At 43.6% G+C, this 20,521-nt stretch overlaps 1 protein-coding gene across 1 annotated transcript in view; it reads left to right on the top strand.

The window, feature by feature from the left end:
• RASEF (RAS and EF-hand domain containing) overlaps positions 1-20,521 on the top strand; it is an 86,997-nt gene that overhangs the window by 21,871 nt on the left and 44,605 nt on the right. Inside the window, exons 2-3 of the mRNA XM_018566358.1 lie at positions 3,811-3,957; positions 8,092-8,182. Coding sequence (XP_018421860.1) covers positions 3,811-3,957; positions 8,092-8,182 — 238 coding nt within the window. The remainder of the gene's footprint in view (positions 1-3,810; positions 3,958-8,091; positions 8,183-20,521) is intronic.

Raw genomic sequence — 20,521 nt, 5'->3', positions numbered from 1 at the left:
TTTTGATGCATTCAGGTGCAGCTAAAATGTGGCAAGCAGGATTTTGATGCAGATGACAAACTGAACGGACTGCATCACAACTGCATCTGGTGTGAAATTGACAAAATAATTAATAATGGGAGTGTAAAGCTCTGGGGTTGTCGAAAAGCAAGTCATGATCTGTACATAAATAAACTCGGGGATCCCAACCTGAAAAAAGCAATTTCAGGGAGGTGCCCTCTGCTTCATTCCTATGCTGGTTTTTTTTTTTTCCTCTGGCTGACGGCGGCCAGCAGCCCCGATGTCAGAAAAAACCCCCCCAAAAAAACAGATTGCAGGGAAAGGTTTACTCTGCTAGATAAGCAGAGTAAACCTTTCCAGGAGAAAATGCCGCTATCTAATAGCAGGAGACTCTCGGAGCGTCCGGGAAATTTGTGATGTTAGATCAGTACCGTTTCCATACAGCTTTTAATGGAACCGTGCTGATCAGCCCGGTTTTGGGCGTTTTTAATTGCATTTCAGCCCTTAAATGCAATTAAAAACTCCCAAAACCTCCCTTTTGAAATAAGCGCGGAAACCGTGCTGATTCGCAGCCGCCCTGGTGTGAATGGGCTCTTAAGCATACAGAATGTTGTTTTTTTTCTTTCTATGTTTGACACCCCACCACACCCACAATAATATTTTATGATCAGACCAGATGAAGGGCAGGCAGATAAAAAAAGTAAGGAGTTTCCAACCTTGACCTTTAGGGCCTGTTCACACCAGCAAGCCACACTGAATGCATGGCTGCTTGTGTGCACTGACAGGCTCGATGCCGGCACATCACACAGTTTATTTTTTTATTGTTAGAACTTTATTGAAGCGTCCCAAGTGACATTTCATTAAAGAAGAACTCTGAGCAGAAACATTATTAACCCTTGCAGTGGTGCTACCCCAGCACTGCAAGGGTTAACTGCTCATTTTGGTTTAGGGTTTAAAATAACAAAGATAAACTGATCTTAAGAAGCCACATGGCCGCTAGATCAATCCCTGCAGCTTCTCTCCCCCTCCGCTCTGGTGATGGAATATTCCTCTGCGTCCTCACGCCCAATGCACCATTGGAAGTGATGTCTCATGGATCCTTAGACCGCCGGAGAGGCTGCTGAGACTGGACTAGCAGCCAGACGAGTCGGAGGTTTGTGCGAGTATTTCTTTTACACCTTAGACCAAAACGAGCACTAAACCCTGGCAGTACGGGTTCATTTTTTTTTTTGCCCCGAGTTATTTAAGTTCTATCACAGTGCGATACTGCACTGGAAAAAAGTACTTCAGCAGTACTGTGCCAATAACAAACAAGGCAGATTGTCTTATCTGTGCATTGGGGCAGAGCTGCAAAGGCAGACAGCGCAGCCCCAACACACAGGCAAGGCTTCTGGTGTGAATGGCCCCTCTGTGTTTTACTGGAGGAAGAACTTCAGGCATGTAAGAAATGATCCCTGCATTGCAAGGGCTAAGTGCTCGTTTTGGTCTATGTTCGAAAATAAACCCTCACCTGATCCTCGGTCCCATGGCAGTGACCGCTCAACAGGGCCGGGGATCAGGTGAGTATATATGTATTATTTTAGGCCCTAGCCTAGGTCACAACAAGCACTTAACAATTGCAGTGCAGGGGTAGCCCCACTACAGGGTTAATTTTTTACATGCCTGGATTTGTTCTTTAATAATGAATACACCAACAAACAACCATTGGTGAATCCCAGGGAACTAAGCAGTTTGTAAAGCAGTGCTGCTCTAAATTGAAATCATTAAAGTAGGGCAGGTAATGATTAAATCGATTTAATTTTGATTAATTATAACGCACATACAGATCCAACTACATTGGCCTATACATGGGGTCCATGGGAGAAGAGGTTTATGTGTTCGCTCACCTCCCGATCTACTGAGCCGACCTGTGACAGTCTCATTGTCACAGGTCGGCTAGAACTATGAGGTGAGTGAAAAGCACTCACCTCATAGTTCTCCTTTAAGCTGATTTCTGGGAGCCCCGTCCCCATCCCATACATTCACCCTTTAACCCATACACCCTCTAACTAATTGCTGGGTTTAGATAAGTAAAAGGGGCTTTTAGGTAGGTTTTTTAAATCTAAATTTGTGGTCATGTGACACTTCTGAATCTTCTGTCTTCATCTCCGTCGTCTAACGAAGGGGAGGGGGAGGATTCCAGTGACGTCACGGACATCGACGTCACCGGATTCCTCCCCCCTTCCCTTCGTTAGTCGACAGAGCCACTTGTGGAAGGGGGGAGGAGTCCAGTGATGTCGATGTCCGTGACGTCACCGGATCTGCGACGGGACTCCCGGAAGACCCAGAAGCCGGCGTAGAGTAAAAATGTTTTAATCGGTCAAAGAAATTAACGATTAATCGAGGAATGAATCGTTAATTTCCGCATCCCTACATTAAAGCTCCAACTCTCTCAGCAATGCTTCCCTGAACGTGCTGCCCAGTACACTATCACAAGATACAGCACAGTCTCCAGCAGCTGTTCATCTACCAGCTTGTAGGAGGGAGAAGGGAAGAGGGAGGAGAAATGGATCGGGCGAGAAAAGTGTCTTGCCCTGCTGTGCCTGTGTGTTTGTGGAGACACACACCTTACTAGTACACAGAAGGGTGACTTCATATGACCATGCAAGGGAAAGGAGACACCCTAAAACATGATTTTAGGGCCAGTGCTCAGGGGACCAGCTGATTCTGCAGGAAGCTAAAACTTTAAAGTCAGTTCTTAAGCTATTTCAAATGATGATGAAATCACTTACAATAGATGCTGCTTCTTGATATTTAAAGTTTTAGCTTCCTGCAGAATCAGCTGGTCCCCTGAGCACTGGCCCTAAAATCATGTTTTAGGGTGTCTCCTTTCCCTTGCATGGTCATATGAAGTCACCCTTCTGTGTACTAGTAAGGTGTGTGTCTCCACAAACACACAGGCACAGCAGGGCAAGACACTTTTCTCGCCCGATCCATTTCTCCTCCCTCTTCCCTTCTCCCTCCTACAAGCTGGTAGATGAACAGCTGCTGGAGACTGTGCTGTATCTTGTGATAGTGTACTGGGCAGCACGTTCAGGGAAGCATTGCTGAGAGAGTTGGAGCTGTTCGGAAGCGTGATAACTGTAAGTGCTTGGGCATGAATGTAAAGGAATACTTTGCTGGGCAATATATATTTGTTTGATCTGAATTCATTATTGAAATAAAGATGGAGCGTTAAATACTACTTTAAAGAAAAAGTGAATTGCACATTCTGCTTAGCTGTTGTTTTCGTTTAACCAGTTGAAGTCCGCGGTGTTACACCCCCTTCCCATTTTTTACAATTTTTTTATATTTTTAAATACCATTTTTGGGGACAGAGCTTTCTTTTGTTGGTATTTAATCACCACTGCGGTTTTTATTTTTTACTAATATTATGGGAAAATTACCGCATTAAAAAAAAAAAAAATTTTTTCCCCTATATTAAATGACAAAACATTTTGGGGGTGGGGAACTTAATTTTTGGGGGTTTTTTATATGCGACTTATTTTTTTAAAACATTTTTTATTTATATGATTTTTTAACACTTATTGTTATTGCTATTACAATACCCGCCAATGTGACTGTGCCGTCCGTCTGTTTTTTTGCAACGGGTGGACGGCAACTGGTTAAATTGTCTGAGCTCCGTTTTAGTAGAAATGCTAAGTAGAACAGCTTATCTTGCAGAACTTTTAACAGGTTTTGGAAAAATTAAAATGTCCTCAGATATTTATGAACGCATAAATCCTCATACTAATAAAGAAACTTAATGAGCTTTTTCCTTTTTATTTGCAGGAAAGAACAAACAGGTGTACTTTATCAGAACATCACCATAGTGGAACCCCTATTAATCCAGCAGTATGAACATGTCATCCAAAATTTTGTCCGGGAGATCAGACTCCAGAGCACAGAAATGGAAAGCTTAGCTATTGCCGTTAAAAGGTATCTGTACACATTATGGTAAACTTGTTAACCCTTAGTAGTTTGTCTGTATCATTCAGGGCTAGTTCACACCAGATGCAGTCCGTTCCGTTTTTTTAACAGCATCAAAAACGCATCACAATGCTTTCCTATGGGATTCTTGTGCTCTGTCCACACCAGAGCGGTCCATTCCGTTGCAGCCAGAAAAAGTACTGCTTGGCCTATTTTAGCTGCATCAGATCGCGATGGAACACATCAAAACGCATGCAAACGCAACAGAATGCACCTGAAATCCCATTTTGAGCCCCCCCAAAAATGACAAAAAATGCATCAATCGTGGTAAAATTGTGGTTAAATCTAGCCCTTACTGCTCTGCTACCCTATAACTGCTGTAGTGTAACTCAGGACACATTTGGCATAGACATAGAACAAAATAAACGTATATTAATATTGGTCTGATTTGCTGTAAATATTCATGATTGTAAAGACTAATGTTTGTGGTATATTATTTTGCACTGTTTGATTGTGGTTTGAGTGATGTGAAAGGGAGGTGGCATTCAAAAACAGGGATACACAAAGTATATGTTTCTACTGCAGTTCTCATAATAGAGAAATGATTGATAATGAATGCAACATAAGGATTCATGTAACAGGACACTGCATCCTATTATAATTGACCCACAATTGAGGCCTGTGCATTGAACCCGAGCTAATTGGACTTTAAAGGTGTCCCATGTATCAAACAACAACCATTATATATTATAACAAACATCATATAAAATCACATGAATTTCATTAGGACATAGTTAATTTAAAACCTATACCAATCTGTAAAATATCATAAAAGACATTCCTCAACCCAATACAGAATTAAGGCCTGGTTCACACCTGAACGTTTTGTAGCGCGTTCAACCCTCGACGAACGCTCTACAAAACGCTCAAACATCTAAATCCCATTGTATTCAATGGGTCTGGTTCACACCTTGCCGTATTTCCGCCCGTCCGAACGCGATACAAAACGGCCTATGCCCAAAGAAGTACATGTACTTCTTTGGGGCGTTTTGGTCTCGCGGTAAAAACGCACATATTCAATACGCCTAGGTGTGAACCCAGCCTAAGCATAGTATCCTTGCGCAGTGTTTCTTATTGTACTGCAATATTCAAGAAAAAAGGGAGGAGAGAGAAAACCCCCTTAATTACAAACTGTCAGGTACATGTAGTCGGCATCCTGTGCAGGGCAAAAATTAAGCTGACACATTTCGATAACCTGATCCGCTTACTCAGACCCAACTGTGCAATACAACAGGCTGGGGAATCGTGTGCATTTCGTACCCCCTCCTTCTGCAGTTGTCTTCCCCAAATAGGGTCAGCGTTATCCACCCCTACGGATTGCAGAGGACACAGGAGCGACACTCCCAGCCAATCTGTCCAAGTCTCAGTGATGTCTCATGATGCCACAGTTTACAGGGGAGACAGGAGGGTCCACCATAGGTGGGGAAATACTTTTGGGAAATTACATCCATCAAGGATATTTAAACACAGTGCGGTTTATTTACTAAAGGCAAATTGGCAATTAGAAGTTCCAAATTTTTGCTGCTCTAATTGTAAAGAACCCCCTCCACAATTTTAGATTATGAGGGTTATTCACAAAGCTGGCGAGGGCAGCCGCTTGAATAACCGACCCGTTCGGCTATTCACTTAAGGCTTGTACGGTGAATTTAAACCGTATACCGAATGAAATCAGCCGTACATCGGCTTGCTGCGGCTAGGTTCGGGTCGGCCGAACATGCTCAGCCGACCCGAAGTGCAGAAGGAGTTCGACTCAGCTGATCCAACATCTGGATCGGCTGAGCCGAACCTCCGGCAGGCTACTTGCTGCTGTTCGACCTATTCTCATAGAGGCCAAACAGCAGTGAGTGAATAGCGGAATGCCGCCGAGCGCCATTCGGCTCGGTACCTCTGTGGTACCGAGCAGAATAGAAAAACTGTAGAAAAAAAGTAGAAAACGATTGGGCGGAGCTAGCAGTGACAGCTCCGCCCAACTGTTTTCTATTGACCGGGACCAGCTGTCATTACAATGAGAGCTTGTCGGAGCTGGCGGTGATATCAAAGCCGGCTCCGCTAAGCTCTCATTGTAATGACAGGACAGCGTCCCTGGTTACTGGGTAACCAGGGACGCTGTTCTGTCATTACGATGAGAGCTTAGCAGAGCTGGCTTTGATATCACCGCCGGCTCCGACAAGCTCTCATGACAGTTCAGCGTTCCATGGTCACTAGGTAACCAGGGACGCTGAACTGTCTTTACACACTGAGAACCCGGCGGAGCTGCCTTGATATCACGGCGGCTCCGCCGGGGTTCTCAGTGTACTGACAGATCAGCGCCCCTGGTTACCTGGTAACCAGAGGATGCTGATCTGTCTCTGCATGCAGGTGACTGGAGCCAGCCGTGAGATGACGGCTGGCTCCGCCCAGCTGTCAGTAGCAGGCTGTTCGGCCAGCCTCGGCTTTTACCTCGGCTCATTCGAGCCGAAGAATATGCCTTCGGCTCAACTGAACCACTCGGCCAACTTCGGTAGCTGTACGGGCTATAGTGAATAGCCCGTTCAGTAGAATCGAAGGGGTCCTGGGGCCGAAGGATCAGCTGAAGCTACGGCTAGATCCTTTGGCAGCAATAGACCCCTAAGCCTTAGATTAAAGTTGTTACCTCCCTTACCTTCACTATTGATTCATTTGTAGATAGTAATCATATCCCCAATTAAATGTCTCCTCTCTAGGGTAAATAACTGGATATCATGTAATCATTCCTCATAGCTGAGGCCCTCTAGCCCCCTTATTAACTTTGTTGCTCTTCGCTGGGCCCTTTCCAATTCTAGGATATCCCTTCTATAAATTGGGGATTCTGTTTGTTTTTTTTCTTGCACATGATTGGGTATTCCTTGCAAAATGAATTTTTACCACATGATAGACTTCACCTGGCTTTTAAATTGGTCGTACAGTGTCATTGGCAGAAGTGGATTACTGTGGTTCAGTTGGTGGTAGACAACTACCGTAACTGCAAGTGAAAAACTTGTGCTTGGTCCCCTTAGTACAGTGGTTCTCAACCTGTGTGACCTCAGGACCCACATTTGTCCTTGGTCAATAAGTCACGACCCAAGTCGCACTGCATTGGTATGCACGGCATTAGGGTACCGCGCATTCCGGTGCGGGCGTACGAACTGTGGGTTGGTGATGTGTTTGAGGTACCATTCAAATGAATGGCATCGCAACACACCTCCCCCTCCAGAACGCACGGTAAGTGCGATTGCGTGGTACAGTGCATTAATCGCACAGTACTGTGTGATTAACGTACTGTTCTAGTGTGCACGGGCCCACAAAAACACTGACATACATACACAACCACAGACACAATCTCACAAACACATGCACACTCCAAAAATACTTATATTTTTCTTAATTCTTTTTCTTAAAGATCCACCCAGTTTCCCTACCTTACGAGAACTGGAGTGGAACCGCAGCCTGGGTCCAGTGTGGGCTGCTGTGGTGTGATGGAGCTCAATCCATATGTGCATTGTTTGTACAGCTTTTAGATATTGAGCATAAGATTTAAAAGGTGAAAACTGGTCACCCAGAGTGGAAGCCACATGCCACAAAAATAGCAGATCCAGAGACACAGACAGTCAAATCTCATGCAAATCCTGACTTAAAAGACAAAAAAGTGTCTTGGCTCTGCTAGTACATAAGAACTATAATATTAAATGAATTGGAATTATACGTTTTGCCACTTCCTGCCATGTTGGCCTATTACTGAGCATAATAATATGGCAAATCATTGTAATAGCCAGAACTCACAGTCCTAGCTAAGAATTAACTCAGAATTTATTTTCAGTGGAATTTTGCTTTAATTTGTTAGGAAAGAACAGTGATCTATTATGTAACTTTAGACCTTCTCTGGCTTTGATTCTTTGATTAGGTAGTCTGGATGTTGCAAATGTACAATAGATAAGCATGGCGTTGCAGGATTTAGCAGACCATGCACAGGTGAGCACATATAGAAACATTATGCAACAACGTCCCAAAAATAATGACTAAATATCGAATTAGTAAATGATTGCATAATGCCTTTCTGGCTGACACCTACTATTTGTATAATTATAGAGCACAGGACAAAGCAGCAATGCAGTTAAGTGAGCTGGAAGAAGAGATGGATCATCGGATACAGGCTGTTGAGAACAGAATTAAAAAAGAGGTGGGTAGTACTTTAAAACAACCAGATATAATGGTTTTGGCTTTGATCATGATGGGCCCCTTGACACATAGGACCTTCTGTATCAAAGCATTGGTGCTAAGAACTATAACAGTTCACTACAGTTACCAGTAACAGAGGTAAACTTTTAGATTAAACTTGTTTTTTATGGGGTATGTTTGAACTCAATTGGTAGCTTTTGGGGGAATAATCTGACACATAGTTACATGAATCCTGTGTGGTCTAATATAGGGAGACTGTATTGCCAACAATAGTAGTGCATCACAAAAGACAGATGCTTACCTATCCAATTCCAGTCTCTGTATACATCAATGAACTAATGCAACATTTCAGAGAACTATGTTTCTCTTATAATAAGCTGTATTAATTTAGTTCTGTGAGATTTACTTCAAACAACATCTGAATCGAGACCTGGTTTCTTCTGTCGAACAGGATGTGTTGTTTTGCTCCAAATTCATCTCCTATTGCTTGTACTTCATAATAGGGACTCGTACTCGCCCAAATGCTCTGATGCCTAACCCGATACCCAACTTCCAGTATCAGGAAGCCGGGCACTTGGTGACGAGGGCGCATGTAAGGACTTGCTGCCCGGCTTCATGATTGTTCAGAAAGATGGCCAATGAGGAAGCCGGACAGCGAGTCATTACCCGCCCCCTGGCTTCTTGATTGGCCAGAAAGGCGGCTTCATGCTCCCTCGTCACCTGGTGATGAGGAAGCATGGACACGGCTTCCTTGTAAATCAAGAAGCCGGGTGGCGAGTCTTTACACACCGCCCGGCTTCCCAGATAATCAGGAAGCCAGGTGGCAAATCATTACACGCCGCCTGGCTTCCTTAATGGGACTTCTGGTATCAGCATTCCGTATCGGCGAGCACCGGAAAAAAATATAAAAAAAAGAACTGGTATCGGTGCATCCCTACTTCATAGTGTATTTCTTTGTCATATACAGGGTATTTTTGGAATGTGAAATGTATGGTTTTGTTGGTCAGGATTATATCACTGCTACAACCATACTGTGTACAGTATATCATCTGCATGGTTGTATCTGGCTCTAAGAAGCAGCATTAGTTTTATTTGTTAGGGCAGTGCAAACACCGGGGAGAATATGCAAATTACAAAAATCTATAACCATTGGTCAGAGGTAATTGTCTAACTACATTAGGGCCAAACTCCACTTTCATTTTTTTATTTTTTTTTATTTTCTGGCTTCCTGCTTAAAAAAACCTAAAGGTTTTAATGCACTACTCAGCCTGTCCATGCCCCAGAACTGCTCTCCCCATCCTCATCACCCGTTCACTATGTGTCACCGGATCAAATAACAGCGGTGTTATTAACCTACTTCCTGTGAGCCCTGGCCAAAAATGACACACCCCTTGGAACAGCGTCATTCCAAAGCCTGGGCTCAATGTATTGCTGCACACAAGCTTACACGTTACAACATATGGGCTGTTCTCTGCAGCAGTAAGGACTGCCAACTCTAGAGAAGATGAAAAGGGATAGCATTCTTCACATGACCAACTGGAAGACCTGTACAATGAAGGTATGCATGCTGTATATTTTTATAATTTAAGGCAGGGAGGGTTTTATGGAAATCTGAAATGGAGTTTGGCTTTAAAGTTAAACTGACACTAAACTCAGGAGTTATATTTTAAAAATACATTCAAGTACCTTAACTATTAACAATACTGTATCTTATTTGTGTATCACTCAGCTGTAGATCCCCAGATCATGTCTGAATTCATGCTGACACTGTCCTTCTTTCTGGAGGGGGGCTACTTTTTTTCCTCATGGTCACTGTGTGTGTTGTAAAGTAGCCACCACTCCAAGCTCGCTCCTGTGATGGACTACAATCTCACGTTTAGTTCACCAATTTGTATTGAGATTGTAGTCCATCACAGGAGTGAGCTTGGAGTGGCGGCAACTTTACAACACACACAGGGATCACGGGGATCAAAAGTAGCCACCCTCCAGAAGGAAGGACAGTGTCGGCATGAATTCAGAGATGATCTGAGGATCTACAGATGAGTGATAAATAAGGTACATTTTTGTTAATAGTTAAAGGAGAATTGTGGGGTGAGTGAGAAACACTCATCCCCATAAATTAAGCCGACCTGTGACAATGAAGCTGTCACAGGTCGGCTCTATTGATCGGGAAGTCAGCAAACGCATGCCGCTGACCTGCTCACTTCCCGATCATCTCCCTGCAGAGAGCGGTGACTGTCACCACTCCCCGCTAGGATTCCCCCCTCCCCTCTCCGATCCTCCAGCGCTGAGTGGAGGAACGGACAGGAGAGGGGGCAGGCACAGCTAGATAGGCAGAGCCTGCTGTCAGTCAGCCAACTGGGTGGATCTTGACAGTATTGTCGGGATCCGTCCTGTCGGCACCGATCTCACTATATCGCAAGCAATAGCTCACTATATACTGAGCTTTAGGTCACAGAAGAAGGTTAGTATATGTCCTCCCATGGCCCTGAAGAGAACTATGGGATAAAAAGGTTACCTTGGATGTATTTTTAAGGTTAAACTCCTGTGTTTAGTGTCACTCTAAGTCTTATTGTCCAGGACCCAATTTTGGATTGAGTTGCCTGCTGGCTTTTTACTTTCTTTTGTAGACTTCAGTGACAAGATATCCTTGCAGTAGTTTATATCTCTACCCCTTGCAACTCGAGAATCAGTATAGCGTGACACAACTAATTCTGGTGGAAATATTGTCTCTTGTTACAGAAGTTTCCAAGAGATATAGAAACCAGAGTTTGCCAATAATTATGCAAAAGTGAAGTTTTAAACGGAGTATGCCTTTAAGTGATATCTAAGAAACCTGGCATAGTGAGTCTGGATTAAGTTCTGTGCAGTCAAGCAAAAAACATATTCTGAGCTGAATCTTTTCAAATGGTAGAGAATGCACCATTCACACACGTTCTGCATTTGGCAGCTATAGTGGTAGGGCAGGTTTTCTTGGCCTGTTGGAGATATTTCTTCCTGTTAAATATAAAAATTCCTCGGACACTTGGTATAAAGGCAGACAGTGGCTTTCAATGTTATTATTAGTGCAACATGTTTTTTAAAGCTGAATTCAAGGCAAATATAAAAACACACATATGTGTTTTTGTAGAGAATCTTTTTGTATCTAAAGCCCAAACTTTTTTTTTGTGGTTTGGATAGAGTGGTCAGAACCCATGTCAGTTTTTTGTTGTGCCTGTGTCCCTATTGAGGAGATTCATTCTCTTTATTTGTCCTTTTGACCATTGTCACTGGAATTGAAAGTGATTCCAACATTTTGGGCTGTCACTATAACAGGACTAGATGGGAACTTCCAGTCGGAACCTGTGTTTCAGTGACAACTTAGAGATGATTTTCTTTCAGGACAGCAAGTGAAGAGAAATCTTCCTAATGGCACACAGATGACAAAAAAACCTGGCACTGAGTTTAACCATTTCCTACTCTATCCAAAATACCATAAAGATACCTAAAATGTTATTTGCTTAAAATCTATTGATCATGGGGAGCTGGAGAAGAAAAAGCTTACGCAGCTTATTCAAGAATAACCCCACAAGCCTGATAATACCCAACTAGTGTCTCATGAGCGGGCAGGTGTCACTGGTAACTGCAAAATTGAAACGGGAAGTAGTGATATCATGTTGCTGGCTATGCCTGGTGCGTCTGTACAGGGGCCAAACAGAATTAGAGCTCTTGTAGGCGGGCATGTTCTTTTATTTCTGGCTGCTGTTTTTGACAAGGGATTTGCATGTATCTGTGCTGTCTGGATATATGGATCCAGTTGCTGAGTCTGGTTTCCATGGTGATGAGGAGCTACATCACCTCTGCACAAGAGCTAGATGGAGCTATTTGGAACCTGTAGTTCAGAGAACATCTGTGACATAGTCTTAAGTGGTTATGTTTAAAATGCCTTGAATTCTAATTATACAAGTGGCCTGCTAGGGATGTTCAAAGGGACCAGAGACTGCCATTGGAGATATTAGCAGTTGACTACTTCAAGTGCAATAAATGTCACATTGAGGGCCCTGTCACACCATATTCAGTGCGTTCCGGTGCGGTTCGAGCCCAGAACGCACTGGATCGCATAGATCAAGCCAGGCAGCGTCCTGGGGCAGGAGGGGGCTTTGCAGTCTAATGAATCACTTCCTGTCTCAGAGGCATAACATGAAAATTCTTCAAAATGAGGGGACATTGACTGTTAGATACACTTTAGTTACATTTTAGATACACTTTAAAGAGGCCCTGTTGCTAGATCCATTTCAACAACAAACTTTCTGTAAGATTATATGGGCATTTAGCATGTTTTAGGCATGTTATTTACCTGTAAAAGCCTCCCTTGTGTATTTACCCAAAAGCCCTAAGACCCCATTCACACTGAGCTACATCAAAAAAAGCACTTTTTCAGCGTTGATTTGAGCTGAGCGACATTGAGCTACATTGAGCTACAGTGCACATTTTGTTGCGCTATATAGCACTTCTTTTGGCAGTCTATCAAAGCCTATTGGGGCCAAATCACACAAAATCCGCTGGCAAAGTAGGTCATGTTCGAGCGACAAGCTTAAACTACAAGCTACAGGGGACAATGAGCTGTGAGATGTGAACAGCTGCATTGAAATTCATTGAACGAGCTACACTGAGCGATTTTTGAGCGGAAATCGCGCTACAAATCGCTCCATGTGATCAGAGTCTAAGGCCTGGTGCAGACCTGAGCGATCCGGGATCGGGCGTCCCGGGATCACGTGGGCCTGCACAAATGCAGACAGTGATTACCGTGCGGCTCCATTGATTTCAATGAGGTGACATCCGTGCTGCAATCGCAGTCAAAAGGTACATGTACCTTCTTTTTGCGATACACGACGAGTGCCTGTTTTAGCAGGAAACCGCGCGATCCGCCCAGCGCCACTGGGGTGCCATTAGAAACTAATGGCACCCACAGTGCGATTGTCTGTGCTGGGCGACTCTGTGACCGCGCGGCAATCTGCACGGTATTGTGCACGATTGCTGCACGGTCATGGGACTGTATGTGACATATGTTTATATTAACTTAAACTCTAAATAAATCACTCAACACTCTTTTATTTAATTGGCATTAATTGCATTAAAACACCAAAAAATGCATCTAACCTAAAGTCCCCACATTCCCATGAAAATGGGCATCTAAGGGATGCCATTTATACAGGAGTCGCTTAAGTGTGCACCGGCCCTGAGACTGATGTGAGTCGGCAGCCCCAGCTGACTCGGAGCTGTCATTCAGTTGACATTTTATAGTCTCCCCTTTCTCTCCTGCCCTGGCACCTGCATAAACTTTTATGTAGAGAGGTGAGGGAAGGCATTGAGGAGCTTGGCCAGCACAGAAAGTGATTAGACACTCCCAGGAGAGGAGACTTCTAATATGTGGAAGGAGGGAGAGGGATGTACTAGGGATTGACTCTGGCAGTTCCACCAGTTTAAAGGCCCATTGCAAGTCAATAAAAAAATAATTTATAGAAAGGAAAAAGACTGCAAGTAAGCATTTTAAATACTTGATTTATTTATCCCCTTAAGGACCCATGACCCGTTCCGTCATGGGTCCTTAAGGGCCTGTTCACATGAGATCAGGTCCTGTTCAGGTCCTGATCAGCAGACATGGAGCTGCTGATGCAGTGCGTTTTTGATGCGTTTTCGGTCCGGATGCTGACAGTTCATTTTTTTTTTTTAGCCAAGGGGCTGTCAGTATGCAGATTCAGCCTCTGAGGTCACTTCCGCCCTCTCGGAACATCTACTTCCCTTTGTGTATGTAAAGCTGGTGATCAGACATGTATCACATATTTGCAGGCATGTTGATGGTGCTGGCTACAGCAATCTGCAGAGAACGAGCCCGCAGGAGACGTCGTTATTGGGTACACCCAATCTTGAGGCTCCGGGACTCCAAGGGTCAGTTCTGGAGTTTGTATGAGGATTTGCGAGGTCACCCGGATACATTTGTTTCCTTTACTCGTATGTCCATGGCAAGGTAATGGGCATGTTTGCAGTTCATGTCGTTACCTCTACCCCAACCTGTCTGTCTATCGTTGATAACCTCATAATAAGTGGAGCAAGAATACAATTTTTTTCCCCCTTAGCTGCATTGCGTTGCGTTTCCGTTCCATTTTCGTTGCGTTTCGTGCGCGCTCGTGCGTTTCCGGACCGGACAAAATGTGACATGCAGTATTGTTTCTGTCGTAAGCTGAACGGACTGCGCACGTGAGAACTGTAACCCATAAAACACATAGGGATACATTGGGAGGCATTTTGAGTGCAGCAGCGTATGGATCTGGTCAGCACACAAAACGGACGTCATGTGAACAGGCTCTAAGGGGTTTTTAAACAGACTTGCCACTGGGACTCTCTTTACATTTGTATAGCCGCCTGTCGACTTTACAGCGATTCTGTTGACTCAGCTGGCGCCAGATCGTTTTTACGGGTCGGTAAAGTGCCCGTCCCCCGCCCGACACCCCCGCCAGGAAGCTGGGGAGGAGAGTGGCAAACTTCTGTTCACCAATCTCCTCCCCGCTCTATGGGATTGGGAGCGGTAGTATTACATCACTTCCGGTCCCTGAGCTGTCATTGCATAGCTCCTGAAGCCGAGCAATAAGCTATTGAAGTGCGATCTGCACTTCAATAGCTTTTTTAAAGTGGAAAGGTGACACTACGGGTCTTTTGGACCCCCAGTATCACCTTAAAGAGGACCTGCCACTGCCAATATGCTATCACATGGGGGGGGGGGGCTTGAAAGCCCCCCTATGTGATAGCAATTAAAGCAAAGTTAAATTAAAAAAACAGTTAAAAAAAATAATATTAACTAGAATAAATGTAAAAATAATAAAACATTTTTTTTTTAAAGCACCCCGCCCCAGAGTGGGAGCAATAATTCTAGGGCCAATATTTATGCGTATCCTTAAACTGATGACCTGCAGGGGCTTTTAAAACGTCGTCTATGGACTTTTTGGGGTACTGAATCTTGTTGCAGGTGGGTATCTATTTAATCGTTGTAACCTCATCTTTTATATTTTACAAAAACATTGGGCATTATATTGTGTTTTGGGGCACTAGATTTAACCTAAGTGCATTTTTCACTTTTTGGGTTTGATAATAAGCTGCACTAATATCGTGCAATATAAAAATTTGCAACTGCCACCATTCTACAGGGTCTTGGCTTTCAGGAAATATATAATGTTTGGGGGTTTGAAGTAATTTACAGGCCCAAAATGTGGATTATAACGTGTGCAAAAAAATGAAAAAAGGGCTTGGCAGCAAAAGGGTCCTTGAGGGGTTAAGCTGCATTTTTTAGGTTGGTGACAGGGTTTTTTAAATGATACTCTTACTCCTATTAACTTATGCAAATGTCATGTTTATAATAATGAGCCTGTAAAATATACCATTGTTACAATAAAAGGAGGATATTTCGGGTCTATTGTAATGCATTAAGTATACCCCCAGACTCTAATTTGAAAAGTAATGCAATACATTGTATTATCTCATAATTATGTAGATGAGTAATGTTAAAAACGTATGACATAAGTAGTTCATACTTTTCAGATAAGTCTGGTCTATGCAAATGATTGAGCATCCAAAGATATCTTCCCTTTACAATATGTTTCTTCAGAGCTTAAGTTATATAAGATGGAGCAGTGACCTAAAGCTCATTACTGCATTACTGCAGGGAAGAAGAAGAATGCAGACATTTGTAAGTCACAGCATCTACAGGGTTGCCTTTTGCAAATGTCCCTAGCCATTACTGTTTAGATTGTCATATGATCATCAAATTATATCTTTCTATTCATGGCCTGCTTTTAAGGAAACCTAGTTCAAAAGAACAAAGGAGATTGTAAATGCAGATTTCCTTTAAAAATTATAGTTACTTGGCTACAATGCTGATTCTGTCACTTCAAAGGCAAAATAAAAAAAGATATGCAATCCATGCACATTTCCCCATGTTCTAGGTACAGGAAATACGTGTAAATCTGCCAGAAGTGCTCTTAGCTCTTAAGCCCTGTTGTAGGCTGAAAGCACAGTGCATTTTTGTGGACTGAGTGGTGTCAGCCCTGCCCAGTGTATTTTGCTAAACTACCCAACCAATCCCACTCTCAGATCTTTACAACATAAAGGCATTTGTTTTGTAGTCCAAGCCTATGGAGGAAAAATAAGAATAGGAAGGGCTAATTCTTCTTTTCGAGATAACACAGGAAGTGTATTGGCAAGATCAACCGTTTTTTGTTTGTTTGTTTTTTTCTTGCAATTATCAAACCGATTTTACCAAGATGCTTCCAATGGTATATCAAACAGTCCAACAGGGAGCAGATAAGAGAACTCCATTGTTGGGCTTTACACACACTTTCGTTCTTTCAGATCTGGCACAAATATGGAATATCAACATTATGTCAGAATGCCTGATCTGCATACTGTGCCGTTTCAGGGACTCAGAAACTATTGAAGCAGTTTGGTCAGCCTGGCAGCCAGGTAACCAGAATTTTAGGAAAGGTTAACAATGGGAGCCTACATTGTTCAGCAATGGTTTCTTTTTGCATTATGAACATACACATATATTATTTGTAGGTATTGCTTTCAGATTTTTCATTTGATTGGGTTTGCTGACTTTAGACATCACTTAAATATACTTATAAACCTTATTCTGCAATGAGTGTTATTGTTTTCACTACTCTCCACTGTGTAGTCGTGCTGTACCTCATATTCAACAAAATGACAATTTTGACATAATTTCTACTTAATATTTTTATTATTATTATTATTCTTCAGGATTTATATAGCGCCAACAGTTTGCACAGTGCTTTACAATATAAGATTTGAGTAGATAAATATTACAGCTAGTCATCATGAGGCACATGATTCAGCATTAGATTAACCATTTGACACCTAACTTGGGTCGGTTTCTACTTTTTCTAGATATATTTCCTGTTTAAGTAAACAAGTACACCTAAAAGGCAAATGCAGCAACTTGGTTGCTCTTTACTTTAAGGGCAGGTAACACACTGCACACCTGTGGATTTAGTAAATACATAACTTGCACGACAATACATGAACAGTTGCTAGACTACATAACAAAAGCAGTTTCTTGTTCTCCATATTTGGATTACATGAAAGAAAAATCTTTCTAAAGGTCAAAATAGCTAAAACTCAACTTCAGGTTTAATTTATTCTTGTTTTGTAGTCATTAAAAATATAATATTTTAACTTTCATCTAGCATAAGTACCTGAATGTGTTTTCATATCATCCTCCTGTCATCTTCTTTAACGCAGACTGAATGAAGGCTCCTGTGTCTTGTTACTTTCTGTAGATTTAAGGCCAACTCCAGGTCCCTCTCCTGTTTTCAGGGCCCACCCTGTTTGATTACCCCAAGCTGTTTTTTTGTTGTAGTTTGTATACCTTTCGCAAAAGGTCTTCAGTCTGGTCACCTGACATCATAGGTCCTCTTCCCCCTTTGCCGGTGGATCCTGTATGCTGGAGAGAATGGCTCCACATAAGGACATCGCACTGCTCTCTTTAACTTAACAGTGCCTCCACTGGGGAGGTTCGTGAGGCCCTGGGCTCACAGGAAATTAGTTAAATTATTCTAGGCATCATTTAGCCTGAAGGAGGACCAGCACTGGATCTCAGAGGTCTGCAGGGGGACAGAGCTGAAGATGTATTTATTGCTGAGAGTGCTACTGTGGACAGATGTTAGCTGTCCAGACTGGGATGGTAGCCCTTGTTGCTACCATTAACTAACGAGTGATTCCTGAGCTAGTAATTACTTCGGTCAGCTATGACGTTGTGATCAGATGCAGGCTGGGGGGACATGCTGACCCCACTGTACTCTGAAGATGGCAGCTTACCCCTGTTTAATATTGCGATTGACAGAAACAATTACACCACTAATACATTTTGAATTCAACTTTTTGTGTACTTGTGCACTTAAATGAAAACAATTGAGCACAGTTTAAAAAAAAAAATTCTTTATTTTATAAAACAGGAATATTCATACAAAAATATTGCACGCAATCAGTAATACAAAACAAATCGAGGCACACAGTGTGAAGTGCAAGTAACAGGTATGAATTTGTATGCATGGATCCTGTAACTTTTCAATTTAGGCAACACTTACTACATTGAACAATGAAAGACAAGAAAAATGGTACGTAGATATATTATGAGTGGTTAGAGGAACACACGGTCCTTCCGTCCCCTACAGTAGCCCGTGGAGGAACCGTAGACCATAACCGAGATAGGTGACATGTGCATCACTACCTGTGCTGCCCATGACAGGATGAGTACTTGAGCGCACCTGCATATCGCCTCAGAGGCGTGGAAATAGGAGGACATGGTCTAGTGGAAAGTAACGACAGGCAATTAAACTCAATAGGAGACTGACTCAAGGCAACCGGCATTTAGCAACCTTTCAACATCTAATTATAAGTCACCTACGATAACCAGTTGTGTGAGATAACATGAACACGGAGGACAAACATGGGACAAAGGTAGGACAAGTACGTAAGAGCGGTGGTAGAATTACAGGGAAGCAAGAAGTGAATGAGTGAACTCTCCTCCAGCAGGCCACCCATCCCCAAACGCTCAGGACACCTGGGGGTCGGTGGACGGGTCCGACTCAATACGCGACTGGTATTCCGGAGAGAAGAAGAACTCCGTCCAAGGAGACCATATTTTGCAAAAGGCATCATGTGTCTCCCCGGACTACGCAGTCAGGTCCTCCATTCTCCAGATCTTATTAACCTTACTCAGCCATAAGCCCAACATAGGGCGCCGGGTGTCCCGCCAGAGCACCGGGATGCAAGCTTTTGCTGCATTAAGCATATGTGGCAATACAGATCTTAAGTATGACCGTTTCTGTATCGTATTGTGATGCAGAAGGAAGAATGCCGGGATTAGTGGGATATCCTGGTCAGTGAATGTGGGCAGCAGCGACCTGACCGCCTCCCAATAATCCCGGATTCCTGGGCATGACCAAAAGATGTGGAGCATGGTACCCCTGACCTGGCCGCATCGCAAGCACTCAGGCGATATCCCCAGCATAATTCTGTGAAGGGCAGCAGGGGTCCTATACCAACGTGTAAGAATTTTATAATTGCACTCCTGGATTCTGGTGCATCTAGAGGTTTTGTGGGCAAAGTAGATAATTTTTTCTTTTTGGCCTGGTGTGAACTGGGGCTCCAGTTCGCATTCCCATTTGTCGAAGTATGGTGGGGTGCTACCCCCCGGGTTGGAATCCAGCAAGGAATATACTATGGATACTAAGTGTCGGAGTGGTAGGCCGGGTTCGCACTCTCTCTCAAATTCCGTCAAGGGTCGGATAAAAGTCCTGGCAGGTGGCAATGACTGGAGAAAATGGGACAGCTGCACCCTTTGCCAGAATTGCAGAGGGGACCACTGGGGTTCTACTGATAAGTCCCCCAGCATTACCCAGGCATCATTCCTAATAAAGTGCTGAGCCTCATGATGTTGGCCTCATTTAACGCTCGAAAATCTGGGTCTTCCATTCCAGGGGTGAAACTAGGGTTGCCTAGGATTGGAAACAAGGGTGAAGGAGCTGGAGATACACCCTCTACTGGAAAGAATTTGCGACATATGGCCCAAGAGGAACCTATGGTGGGATGGTTTTTCACCGCGGTTGGGATCTGACTTTTACACCAGGGCAGTGCTGACAGAAGCAGTCCGGCTACTGATTGTTAGAGTCCTATCCACTGTTTAAGCAGGCCGTGACGACACCAGTCGATCACCCTCGCGAGATGGCACGCTGCTTTGGGGGTTATCTAATCACATCGGGAAGGCCAATTCCCCCATGGAGTTTATGCATACGCAAAATCGACGATTTGATCCTAGGTGGCTTGTGGGCCCACAGAAATTTCACAAAGGCACTGTTAACGGCCCTGAGAAAGGACTGTGGGACACGGATCGGCAGCGTTTGCAACAAATAGAGAATACGTGGCATGACATTCATTTTCAGAATGTTGCACCTGCCGAACCATGAAAATGTACCCGCATGCCATCTCAAGAGGTACAACCGAATGCCTTTGAGTAGTGGAGGGAAGTTTAAGCAGAAAGTGTGGGAAAGGTCTGCCGGAATATTAGTGGCCAGGTATTGCAGTGATTCCGTAGCCCATCAAAATGGGAATGCAGCCCGTACATTGAGGGCTGTGGATTTCTGAAAGTTAATGAGGAATAGTGACCGTGCCCCATACTTCTCAAATTCCAGCATTAGGTTCGGTAGGGAGATAGTGGGGTTCATAAGGAAAAACAGCAGGTCGTCAGCGAAAGCCGCTACCTTGTGCTTACCACCCCCCAGTGGCGTAA

The sequence above is a fragment of the Nanorana parkeri genome, unplaced genomic scaffold, assembly GCF_000935625.1.
Source record: "Nanorana parkeri isolate BGI_ZX_2015 unplaced genomic scaffold, ASM93562v1 scaffold941, whole genome shotgun sequence".
NCBI classification, from domain to species: Eukaryota; Metazoa; Chordata; class Amphibia; order Anura; family Dicroglossidae; genus Nanorana; species Nanorana parkeri.
The sequence above is the reverse complement of the archived record's forward strand: the minus strand, read 5'-3'. Positions and strand labels throughout refer to the sequence as shown.